The sequence below is a fragment of the Cyprinodon tularosa genome, unplaced genomic scaffold (genome assembly GCF_016077235.1).
Source record: "Cyprinodon tularosa strain WSP-4 unplaced genomic scaffold, ASM1607723v1 ctg94, whole genome shotgun sequence".
In the NCBI taxonomy this organism is placed as follows: Eukaryota; Metazoa; Chordata; class Actinopteri; order Cyprinodontiformes; family Cyprinodontidae; genus Cyprinodon; species Cyprinodon tularosa.
In genome coordinates, this window is record NW_024039718.1 from 76995 (window position 1) to 89635 (window position 12641).

At 35.6% G+C, this 12641-nt stretch overlaps 1 protein-coding gene across 2 annotated transcripts in view; it reads right to left on the reverse strand.

The window, feature by feature from the left end:
• Positions 1-12641, reverse strand: part of LOC119776539 (filaggrin-2) — a 122411-nt gene that overhangs the window by 23508 nt on the left and 86262 nt on the right. The window contains exons 10-35 of one of the 2 annotated variants that reach the window (XM_038274988.1): positions 11124-11231; positions 10933-11031; positions 10676-10777; positions 9752-9832; positions 9477-9557; positions 9282-9362; positions 9081-9155; positions 8908-8988; positions 7534-7635; positions 7067-7153; positions 6511-6573; positions 6096-6197; positions 4761-4835; positions 4544-4660; positions 4325-4423; positions 3239-3346; positions 2985-3086; positions 2763-2858; positions 2545-2646; positions 2322-2423; positions 2079-2180; positions 1845-1946; positions 1605-1706; positions 1059-1160; positions 829-936; positions 603-704 (exon numbers count right to left, since the gene is read on the reverse strand). In XM_038274988.1, coding sequence (XP_038130916.1) covers positions 603-704; positions 829-936; positions 1059-1160; positions 1605-1706; positions 1845-1946; positions 2079-2180; positions 2322-2423; positions 2545-2646; positions 2763-2858; positions 2985-3086; positions 3239-3346; positions 4325-4423; positions 4544-4660; positions 4761-4835; positions 6096-6197; positions 6511-6573; positions 7067-7153; positions 7534-7635; positions 8908-8988; positions 9081-9155; positions 9282-9362; positions 9477-9557; positions 9752-9832; positions 10676-10777; positions 10933-11031; positions 11124-11231 — 2481 coding nt within the window. The remainder of the gene's footprint in view (positions 1-602; positions 705-828; positions 937-1058; positions 1161-1604; positions 1707-1844; positions 1947-2078; positions 2181-2321; positions 2424-2544; positions 2647-2762; positions 2859-2984; positions 3087-3238; positions 3347-4324; positions 4424-4543; positions 4661-4760; positions 4836-6095; positions 6198-6510; positions 6574-7066; positions 7154-7533; positions 7636-8907; positions 8989-9080; positions 9156-9281; positions 9363-9476; positions 9558-9751; positions 9833-10675; positions 10778-10932; positions 11032-11123; positions 11232-12641) is intronic. The other variant, XM_038274989.1, reaches the window with a different exon arrangement.

Sequence of the window (12641 nt, forward strand, 5' to 3'; positions counted from 1 at the left end):
CCAAATTTCCCCCAATGCACCTTGAAAAGTAGTGATCGTCCATGGTCACTAGACGAGCAGATATATCCCATGATGCTTTGCCAGGAGAGCTCTCCTGGCAAAGCATCATAGGGTTCGTTGTCACAGCGGTGCTCTGTTGCCATAGGGTGCCGCTACCCGACAGCGGCAACAAATAAAAAGATGACAGGCACCGTTCGGGGAGGCGGAGTCACATGATCAAAAAGGAGCAAAAAGTAGTGATCGTTTGTCTGAACGGTAAGTTAACTGATTTAACTATATCCGCTATATACTACCCGCTCAATATAGTGATTGAAGGATTTAGGGGTTAGGGTGGACGTTCGGACACAGCCAGTGGCTTTCCTCTTATACATGGCAATATGGTAACTTCTGATAGCAGTTGTTTGTACAGAATTTTATTTTAGATTTCATTATGAAAGCCAGATTTACTAGCTAAACATTTCATAAATGGCACAAAGCATTGGCCTATCACATTTAAATAAGCCCGCCCAAACCAATAAAATTTTGGGGGATGAATTTAGCAAATCTTAAAAACTTCTCTGTGTCTGGAACCTTTACCAATGAGCTGTGTCAAACAGATATACCTGTCCTTTCAGTATTTCTGGGTGCGTGCGCCTCTGCTCCATGCCCATGTGAGGCTGTTGATCGGTGAGCATGACTTTCATGTCCATGGGAGTTACCAGGCTCTGAAATTATCATTTTTTTAAAGCTTTTTAAGATTCTTGCCATCGATTCAGTATTTTATTTTATTCATTTTCTAAATGAATGGTTCCGCAGCAGCTCAGCTTTGACTAAATCTAACTAAGATACCTTTCACTTCAACTTTTCTGTGTGAATGCCCCTCCTCTCCGTGGCCATGTGAGGCTGCTGAATTGTGACCATGATTTTCATGTGCATGTCCATGAGACTCCACAGGATCTGAAATAACCATGGTCAACAAAGTTACTTGTCATACTACTGCTCTTCTTTTCTTCTATCTTTAATTTTCAGGGCGGTCAGGGCTGTAGATCTAGCATTTTTTTAGTTTTGAATAGGTATACCTGTCCTTTCAGCTTTATGGTGTGAATGTTCTGCATTTCCGTACGCTTGTGAAGATGGAGATTTGTGACCATGATGTAGATGAGAGTGAGACATATGAGCATCTGAAATAACAGGTAAATCATACAGCATAAGCTAATTGTATCCTCTAACTCTGAAGGGGACATTTTGTCAATCTATATATACTTTTAAAGGGGGCATCTCATGCTCCTTCCTTTTCCCTTTTAAATCATTCAGTTGTGGTCTACATAAAATGGAAGTGGATTGCTTGGTCTGAATTCCTTGTTATTGTTGCTCTTTGGGAGGTACGTCTGAGAGCAAGTCGTTTAGGTGCAGTCCCTTTAAAAGCATAAAAGGCCACTTCACACCCCATCCCCCTGCAGGTACAGAGTGTTCCACTCAACCCCATGCAGCCATTTTTCTAAATTCAACTTTTCTGTACCCATTGAGACTTCAGCTGAAATAAAAAAAAATCTATTTTACACTGTATTTTCCATTTTCTGTAAAAACTCTAATATTGTAGCTATACTGTGTATCTAAAGGTTTACCTGTGCTTTCAACTTTTCTGACTGTATGCTTTGTCTCTCCGTGTCCATGTGAGGTAGTTGATTTGTGACCATGATGTAAATTATTTTGAGAATCATGAGCATCTGTTGAACAATTGTAGAATAATAAGTAAATAATAGCAACTCTTTGGAGCTTTTAACTCTTTAAAGGTTGCATTTTGTTAATTTATGCAATCCTAAAATTATTGACATTTTTTAAAGATCTTTTAGCTAAATGTTTACCTGTGCTTTCATCTTTTTTGACTGTGTGCTCCGTTTCTCCGTGTCCATGTGAGGTAGTTGGTCCGTGGCCATGATGTACTTGATTATGAGACACATGAGCATCTGAAATATTAATTGTTAAAGTAACGTAAATGATGGCAACACTTCGGAGCTTTCGCTTTAAGGGATGTAAGTCTTTAATCTGTGTAATCTTAATTTTGAAAGCTTTCTAACAACTTCTAACTGAGTGTTTACCTGTGCTTTCATCTTTCCTGACTGTATGCTCCGTTTCTCTGTGTCCATGTGAGGCAGTTGATGTATGACCATGATGTACTTGATTATGAGACACATGAGCGTCTGAAATATTAATTGTCAAAAAAAACAACAACTAAATGATGGCAACTCTTCAGATGTTTCAACTCCTTAAGGGATGTATGTTTTTAATCTGTGTAATCTTAATTTTTAAAGGTTTCTAAGAACTTCTAACTGAATGTTTACCTGTGCTTTCATCTTTCCTGACTGTGTGCTCCATTTCTCCATGTCCATGTGAGGTAGTTGATGTATGACCATGATGTACTTGATTATGAGACACATGAGCGTCTGAAATATTAATTGTCAATAAAGTAAGGTAAATGATGGCAACTCTTCAAAGGTTTCCTTAAGGGATGTATGTTTGTAATCTTTTTGAAAGGTTTTTAAGAACTTCTAACTGAATGTTTACCTGTGCTTTCATCTTTCCTGACTGTGTGCTCCATTCCTCCATGTCCATGTGAGGTAGTTGATGTATGACCATGATGTGCTTGATTATGAGACACATGAGCATCTGAAATATCAATTGTTAATAAAATAACAGATAATGAGAGCAAACTTTTGGAACTTTTAACTCCTTAGGGTAATAATCTAGGAAGGTTTCTAAAAACATCTAACTGAATGTTGTACCTGTGTTTTCAACTTTCCTGACTGTATGCTCCATTCCTCCATGTCCATGTGAGGTAGTTGATTCGTGGCCATGATGTACTTGATTATGAGACACATCTGAAATATTAATTGTCAATAAAGTAAGGTAAATGATGGCAACTCTTCAAAGGTTTCAACTCCTTATCTGAATTTGTGTAATCTTAATTTTGAAAGGTTTCATAGAACATCTAACTGGATGTTTACCTGTGTTTTCAACCTTCCTGACTGTATGCTCCGTTTCTCCGTGTCCATGTGGTGTAGTTGATGTGTGACCATGATGTACTTTGGTCTCAGACTCTTGAGGATCTGAAGTATATATATATTTATATATACATTTCCTTTTAGCTTACACGTAAAGGCTCACTCTCTGTGCATTTCGTTTTCTTAAATTGTTTCAGTAAATTAATATATTTAACTAAGAGTTTTGGACTAATACCTAGTTGTTTAGAAACATATACCTGTCATCTCAGTGTTTGTGTTTTTATGTCCCTCTTCTCCGTGTCCATGTGGGGTTACTGATTCGTGACCATGAGAAGCATGTACATGTCCGCTAGAATGATGGGGATCTGAGATAAAATGTTTGCCGTTAAGGATACAAGCAAAGTTTTCTGCTTCTCAAAAGTTTTCAGTTGCTCATTTTGTACATTTTCTTTTTAAAAGATATAAAACATGCTTATTTCTAGAGTTTTTATTTTTATAAATTCTAAGTATCTTGAAAAATCCCTCTCAGCTTTTTCGGATTTTGTTACAAGCACAACCTTCAGTTAAAATTTCAAGATTTTGTTTTTGGGATCTTCACAAAGTAGCAGACAAATGTTAAGTTAAAGGAAAAGAATGGATGATTGACCGTTTTACCTGACAGGAGGGGCAAGGAGTGGGATAGCAGGTCTACAGCTAAGGTGGACTTAGGGAACTACCATAAGCACAGTGAAATACGGCTGCACCACTGTTTTGCTGCTGGGTTGCATTTCTACATCCCTGCTGTGCAAGCAGAGACCGTGAAGCTTCACAGAGCTGATGGAAAGATGAATGCTGTGTAATAATGGGTAAATCCTAGATGGAACCCTATTAGATTCTTCATAAAACCTGAGAGGAGTTGGAGCTTCCCGAACAGGACAGCAGCTCTAAATATAGTTAGATCTATGATGTTTCTGTGTTACAATTTAGAAAAGAATCTTTGCCAATTCTTAGAAAATTTGTTTATATATGTACTTTAATCTGACTAAGAATATACTTTTTGCAAAGAAAATTAAGCTAATATTTCAATCTCTATGTATAAAGCTGATAAAGACATGGGCTGAAACACTTTAAGTTTTAGCTGCTTCGAAAAGCATTCTACAAACTTGAGTTAGGAATTCTATATTGTAAACAAGAGGCTTCATTCTTCAAATTCATATTTTTATTTAAAAATGTGCTTCAACTCAAATAAGATTTGTGGTTCTGACATAACAAAATGTGACAAAGATGCAGAAATGTTCTCTCCATTGGAAACTACCATGATTCTGACCTCACATCACTGCTATAATTACATCCATACTATATACCTGTCCTTTCTACTTTATTGTGTCCATGCCTCTCCTCCCCATGTCCATGTGAGGCTGTTGTTTTGTGCCCTTGTCCGTGGCCCTCATGCATCTGGGAGACTGATGCAATAATGTTCATTAATATAAGGGGCAAACATTCACATCCACCTATGCTGTTTCTAGTAGACATGCACAGTAATATAAAAAGACCACTACAACCAACACAGATTAAATAGGTACCTGTCTTCTGGGTGTTACTATGCCCTCCCTCATCTGTTTCATGCTCAGACAAAGTTGCAGCTTTATGGCCATGAGCTTCATGAGCATGTCCATCAGATGTGTGGGAGACTGAAACAGCTTAACGAATATAACCAGAATTTGAAAGACTAGTTATTATATTTTTTTGCAACACAAATTAGCAAACAATGTTATGCTCGGAATAGTATAGGTGATTTACCTTTTCTCTCCTCAACATGATGGGATGATGTTTGACTTGGAATTACATGTGTGCGGTCCACAGATGTGTGCTGGTCTGGCACAACAAGGTTGTTGTTAATACAAAAAAAAAGATTGTTTTACCTTCATATATTTTTACAATGTGCAACTGGTGGGCAAATCTATCAAATCCTTGAAAGACAAGCATTTTTTCTCTGTTATCTTTCAGGGACTCATTTTTTAAGAATGAATATTTACTTTTCTTTTGGACTTCATAACTTCTGAGAAACTGAAAAATATTTAACTACATAATACTTCGATACTCTGCAGTAAAGATCATAACCTTGGAAATCAATACAGTTAAAAAATTAAAACCATTTATTGGTATTTTAAAATATATATAAATTCTTGTCTTGCTTTGAAAGCAATATAGCATGGTTGTTCATCCCTAATGCAATTAAAAAATGAAGGCATGCATTTGGTCTCCAAGTACAGGATTCCTGTTTTTAATCGAGCATTTTCATTAGAAATCTGAATTTACTTAAAGGTGAAAATTCTAGGTAAAATGTATTTATCTTTATCTTTTAACTTTATTTGTATTTTTTTTAATGGTAAGTTTACCTATAAAATCCAAGGACCTGTTTTCAATAAGACATGGCTACACAACTTTGTTATCATTGGCTAAACACAGCAAGACAAATAGTTATCTGTTTCTTGTTCTTATTGCTCAACAACAAAATAACTACAATCTTCTTCAGACTACTTTCTTCACTTCTGAAAAAATCTGTATTCAGTTGATGATTAAATGGTAGTAATACACAATTTGAGGATAACTTAATAAAATAAGAAGATTTAATACATACAGTACAACATGAAGATCCTGACCCATGTGGCAAAAAGCTTTAACACTGCCCCAATAAAGCAACGCATTAAGAGGAGTTTTCAACCAATAAAATTCATGGAAATAACTTTGTTTTATTGACTGTATTTTCTGTTTTCTTTATTTTTCCCACCACCAACTAATATATTTTGTATTGTGCAGATGTCAGCGAGGAAAGACTTCCATTAACATTATCTATTTATTGCTGTAGAGTAATGTCCCAGAATTGGCTATTTTTTAACTATTGCATTTGAGCAAAAAGAAAACCCTAAGAAAGGCATGGAAAAAGAAGATTTATAAGATGAGAATAAAAAAAAAAGATCTCACAAACTAAAAATCTCACAGGTCATTTCATCAGGAATAAAAACTCCATCTTATAAAACATTCATTTTGCACCACATGCATTTAAAGTCTTCCATACAGAGTTATCCTACCCACTCTCTACAGTCTCTGCATCACTACACCTAAAAGCAGTACCTTTCCTTTCAGCTTGTCTTTCTATGTGCTCCTCAGACCCATGATGTGATGATGTCTGATGGTTATGAGTCCCATGTGCATGCTCCTCAGATGTGTGGTGGCCTAACACATCACATGTTTTTATTATTATTCTAACATCATCCAAAACAACATTGTTTGCCTTTTAATTTAATTATTTTCTTGTTTACTTCTTAGAGACAAAACTAATATAACTGGGCAATTATGGGTATTTTATGATGATAAAGAAAGATTGCAATCACTGGGTAAATATAAAAAACTAGAGCGGAGATGAGAAAAAGGCAACTATAGGGATAAGCCAGTTTATGTTGGGAAACTCTTCAAACTATTCTACATCTGGATCTACCACGCCTACAGAAAGCTAAATCAAGGTTCTTTTTTATTAAATTCACCTCACCTTGTTCAGAGGAAGCTTTGTGGCCATGAGTTCCATGAAGCTGTTGCTCAGGCATATGGGACACTGATAAACATAGCAACATACAGCATTTATACCAAGAAAAAAAAACACCTTTTATTCCTGCACTGCAAAAACTGAAAACTCAATATGTAATATTTTCTTAAAATAAGGTTGTTGTTTTTTTTAAATTAATGAGGTAAGAGAGACACTTCACCAAAGGAACAAGCCAATTTAGATTTAAAAGAAGAAAGAACATTTGCACTGTCTATTTCAGGTGCATATTATCTAATTGTCTGTTTTAAGAGTAAATATACTCATTCCATTGGCAAGTCATCTTATTTACCTACTCAAATTGAGGTTTAATACACTTAATTTAACAATTTTTTAAAACCTATTTCTAGATTGTTTTTGCAGTTTGCCATGATATACCACAGGAGTAACTTCCATATTACTTAAGTTATGCAAATGTAGTTTGTTATTGATTTCCTACTGAAAGATAAAAAGGCAAACGTGCAGCTTTAACCCTTAAACTTACAACTGTACGCTAAATTAATACCTTTAATTTCAGCTGTCCTGTCTGGAGGTTCCTCGTGTCCGTGACCATCTGCTTTAATGTGTCCATGAGTTGCCTGCCTATGCACGTCTGACATGAATGGGCATGAATGTAAAGGAAAAAAAAGCAAAATAAATCGCTTTGTATATTTCTTGAGGAAATGTGATTCATCCTCAGACCCAGTTTCCACGGTGCTTAAGAGAATTTATGTTCATGTTTATATCATTTGAGAAAAGAAAATTGAAATCCTAATAACTTTTAGCTTTAACGAAGTAAGAAGAAACCTGTCCTGCTTGTATCATCCTGTTTATTCACCCCCCCCACCCCCACCCCCCCACTAAAAAGATCTTGTGAGATAATTTTAGAAACGTTCTGCTTCCTTTGTTTTTCCTAAAGCTGACTGATTGACAAAAAATGTATATTTCAAGTATAAAATATATACTATATTTTTGTTACAGCTGGTAAGATACCTTGCATCTTTGCATTTTTTCCAGTCTCCTTTGCTCCATGTACAGATGGTGTTGCTTCATGGCCATGAGCCTGATGTACATTTTCTCCATAATTACTGTGAGCTGAAACATCACAGTTTTCATTACTATAAAAGCCAGACATTTGTTGAAATTTACTCACCTGCTTCTAACTTTAACATTTTCTGCTATTCCACTATAGCATATGCTCTAAAGGCATGTGTCTATCACACAATTTCTTTTGGGGAACTGGGGATCTTAGCTACAGTTACCAGACAGGAAAGCGGGTTAAGAGGGATGCCTTGAAGCAATGGTCCTCAGGTTGGAAGTCAAACCTCCCAACAACCATGTGCAGGACTAACAGCTTCACAATAGGGAATAATAAGCTCTGCTAAGCTCTACAGCTACACCATACTCCACCTGCTACTGAGCATTTTTATAGCAAAGAAAACATGAAAATAAATAATTTACTATTTCAGCACTGTCAGTTTCTAAATGTTATTCTATAGGATGCCTGATGCAATCTACAGCTACTATTTCAGACATGGCAAAATATTAAGGGGCGTCAGAGCAATAAAAAAGTTGGCAGTGCTATGCATCAGCCTGATAACAGTATCACCTCATCTATGCTAAACCTTTTTCCTAATGAACACTCACTCATCTCAGCATGCTGAATGCTTGAAGTCTCTGATATGGCATGGGGACATTTTAACTGTAATTATGCAAAAAAAAACTGGTCCACCTGGGTGTGCCTATAGGCTCTGTATGGTAGACTAACCTTTAGCCCAAGGTTTAGGTAGTTATGTATGCAGAGGGAAAAATAAAACCTAACTTCAGTTGGTAGCTTATTATGGTAGTCATACACACTGTAAATTGTAAAGCCTTCATCCAAGTTCCCACTGAACTTCTAAGTTTGGCCTACATAAAAAAATTATAAAGCCACTAAATAAATAGGAAACTGATTATTTTCCACTTTAAAATCATGTATTAGTAATTTCAACAGGCAGAGCAAGATAAACAGTGTGGGAGCTGCTTTGAACTAGGGTAAAATCTAAAAGCAGAAATATACCTTCTATTTCTCCATGGCTCTGCTTATGGCTTTTCTCCCTGTGTGGCTGGGATAAGGTGGTTGTTTTGTGGTCATGTGGTTGATATTCAAGTCCATCGAACATGTGGGAAACTGTCATATCACAGTTGCCGTTGTCATAAGCAAAGCCAGGAAGAACTAAGATGCATCCCTGTCTTTTTTCTGCCAGGGGGTCATTTGCTGCTGTTAGATGTCAAGTTCAACTGTTGTTCATTTCCTTCAACCTATCTCAACTTCTACTGTAGAGTTTATGTACCAAGGGAGTACTACAATGCTTCTGCATTAAATACCTGTTTCAGTCTTTGTGTTTGTTCCCTCTTGGTGTTCAGGTGAAGGTGGTCTGTGACCATGTATTACAGGCCCGTGTCCCTCTGATTTATTGGAAAACAATCAGAAATAGATTGGTATTGACACAGGGAGAAAAAAAAATTTGAGCAAACTAAATCTTAACAGTTCAAGGTACCTGTTTCTTCCTTTTTTTCATTCCCCTCTTTGTGTTCAGATAAAGGTGTTCTGTGACCATGTATCTCATGTCCCTCTGATTCATTGGAAAAAATCACAACATGATTGACATTGACAGAAGGAGGGAAAAAAAACTAAACTTCAAAACCTATTTTCATAAAAATCAATAGGTTTTCAGTTTTTTAAGAGTTGGCCATGTTACCTGTTTGAGTGTTTGTGCTTTTTTCCTCCACATGTTCAGGTAAAGTTATTCTACGCCCATGTGTCTCATGACCGTGTCCCTCTGATTTGTTAGAAACAATGAAAACATTTAATATTGTCAAAAGGAGACAATAACTATGAATATAAACTTCAAACTTTTAATACACTGTGGCCTCTTTAAGGTTGGCCTTGGTACCTGTTTGAGTCTTTGTGTTTTTTTCTTCTTCACTTTCAGGCAAAGCTGTTCTCTGACCATGTGTCTCATGTCCATGACCCTCTAATTAAAAAAATCAAAAAAATCAATACATAGCTTTATTATTTTATTCTTTTCTGTTACCATGTGTCTCATGTGCATGTCCCACTAATTCATTAGAAACAATCAAAATTCTATTGGTATTTGCGAAAAAAAAGCAAAATTTTAACTTTCAGTAACTGCTCATGCTTTAAGTTATTTAAAATTCGCCATGGTACCTGTTTGAGTCTTTGTTTTTTTCCCCTCTTCATGTTCAGGGAAAGTCGTTTTGTGACCATGTGTCTCATGTCCAAGTCTTTCTAATTTGTGGGGGACAAAATAATCAAGACACAACTGTCATTGTCCAAAGAAGACAAGGAAATTTTAGATTTTAAAATGTAGTAAAGCTTTGCTACTGCGCTCATATTGGAGTCAGGTTGCAGGACAACAACGCTCGAGGACTGGAGTTTAACTGATTGAAAACAACCAAAATATGTTCGGTACTCACAGAAGAAGAAAATACTCTGATACTAAACTTGACCAGCACTTTTAGCATATTTCTATATTTACAAATTAAACAAAAAAATGGCAATGTTTTTCTTAAGCCACAGTTTGGTAAGTTTATTAGATTTTTTTAACCTAATTTTACTGGTAATTAACAAACAACTGACCATACAGTGCTGTGAAAAACTTTTCATTTTTTTCTCACACTGGAATATTTCAAATATTTTAAAAGTTGTTGCTTACAAAGTGAAACCCAGCTAGTTTTGGAGAGCATTTTTTTTTTACTTGTGGAAGAATCAGTGAATGGATGAATTAATAACATACTTTAACATCAGACAATAATATTTTGATAATCTGGAAAATCTAAGTGTGAGAAAAGTAAGAAAAAAACCTGAAAATAATGAGTAAGGAGGTAAATATTTTTCTCAGCTCTGACTCTATCTGACTACACTAGAAGAAAAATACACTTTTCTTTTCCAGATCACTCTCTGTACCCATATCTGGTGTATGCTTGTTATTCTATCCAACCATTTACCACTCTAGGATAAACTACAACTGTTTCACCGAAGGACTGTTGTTTCAAAGGAGCATCTTTTTCCCTCACAAGGCTATTCTTAGAACAATGACTGGTCAGTACATCTAAAAAGAGTTGCTGTTACCTGTCTTGTGGTCGTTTATCTTTGTGTGCTGCTCCTCACCATGACCAGATGAGACAGGTGACCTGGGAACCTCAGATACATGCCCTTCTGACATATAGGAAACTGACAAACCACCGTTTTTAGCAAATTATTTGCAAAATCTAAAACACTTTCTACTGTCTGTCAGTAAAAATATGAATCCATGGTTCTCTACTGGGGTCATCACTACAGGTCAACCATCAAATCAGCTAAATGATGATTCTAAGAATAAAGAATACCTGTCCTCTCAGTCTCATTGCTGTCCTCGCCGTGCCCAGAGGGGACTTTTGTTTTATGTTCATGACTCTCGAGTATGTGTCCTATAGATCTATGATGGTCTGACAAATCACAATAAATATAAGAAACAAAAATGATTTAAAAGGTTTTGCAAATTTACTTTCAAAGAAATAACTTCCCCAAATGTAAAGACCTGTCATTTCATTGTGACTTTCTATTTGCTTCCCTGCCTCTCCATGCTCAGAAAAAGGCACTTTGTGGCCATGAGTTACATGTCTGTACTCTTCAGATCTGTGGTTGTCTGAAAAATGAGAAGATTAACTTGAATAGCAAAAATAAATGTCAGTTATAAACTGTTTTTTTAGGGCACCCCTCAGCAGTAAGAGGTGAAACCTAACATTGTGCATGTATTAATTTATTAAAAGTTTGCCCCCTGAACATTGCATGATTGGTAAAAACAAAAAGTGAGAGATCACTGTTTGAAAAATTATAATTTATGCAATAAGCCTAAGTAATTGTTTTGAGAATCAGCTAATATGTTAAGACTTTTCCTATTAGACACTGAGAACAGAATGCCTGGATGTGTAGATTATATCTTCATAACTGCAGCAATGAATTGGTGGTGACAGTTGAAGATACTGTTGTGAAAGCTGATGTGCCTCATCTGAGCTTCAGCTAATGCATGGAGCTGTGTATAGCCAGCTCTAATATCATATAAAGCAACAAACACAATTTACGCCTCCACTTAAGTGTTCAGTTATGGATCCCCCACATCAGTCTACATAAACGACTCAGAAATCTGTAAGCAGAGCAGATCAAATAAACCAGAGACATTTTTATATTCTCTGTAATTAATCAGAATCAGCAAACTTCTTTCCCTTGATAAAAAAAAAAAAAGAAACATTGTGGTTTAAAGAGATATTTTTGGTTTTCAGCTAATAAAATAGAAGTCACAGACTCTGTCCTTTCTGTTTTGGTTCATTGTAGAATCTACGCTTGCTTTCAAATGACGTCTTTACAGCCATAGTTGCATGATGTAATGGTGAGGGAGACAGCGTCTTTGAAAATAGCTGTTGTTGAACAGCAGGGAAGTGTTAAATTGTGTCTCTTGATCTCTCATTTCAGTCCTCAAAGACATTTTTTACCTCAAAATAGAGCTCACCTGGGCCCCTGGTATGACAAGTTAACATTTCTCATCTGGAAATGCTGCAGTTTTTGAGTTTCTGGATTTGTTTGTGTATTTTTTGATTATTATTTTTGTTTTGTTTTGTCCAAAAGCATCTACAACAAAGAGATAAAGAGATACATACAACATTTACTCTCTACTGCCATGTGCATGTCTTTTCACTCATTGTCAGTCTGATATTATATGATAATGATTATATATATATACATATATATATATATATATATATATATATATATATATATATATATATATATATATATATATATATATATATATATATATATATATATATATATATATATATATATATATAAATTGCAACATATATATATATATGTTGCAATTTAGTTATGACCAATCAGAAGCTTATTAGCTGCATCAGGTGTAGTTAGGTGGAATAAATAGGAATAAATATTTTGCTCTTATGCCTAAGACACCAGAATTGTCTAAGCAGGTTTCTGAAGAGACAAAAAACAAATGACGTACAAAAAGTCCCTTAATGTTCCTGGAGAAAGAAGGCAT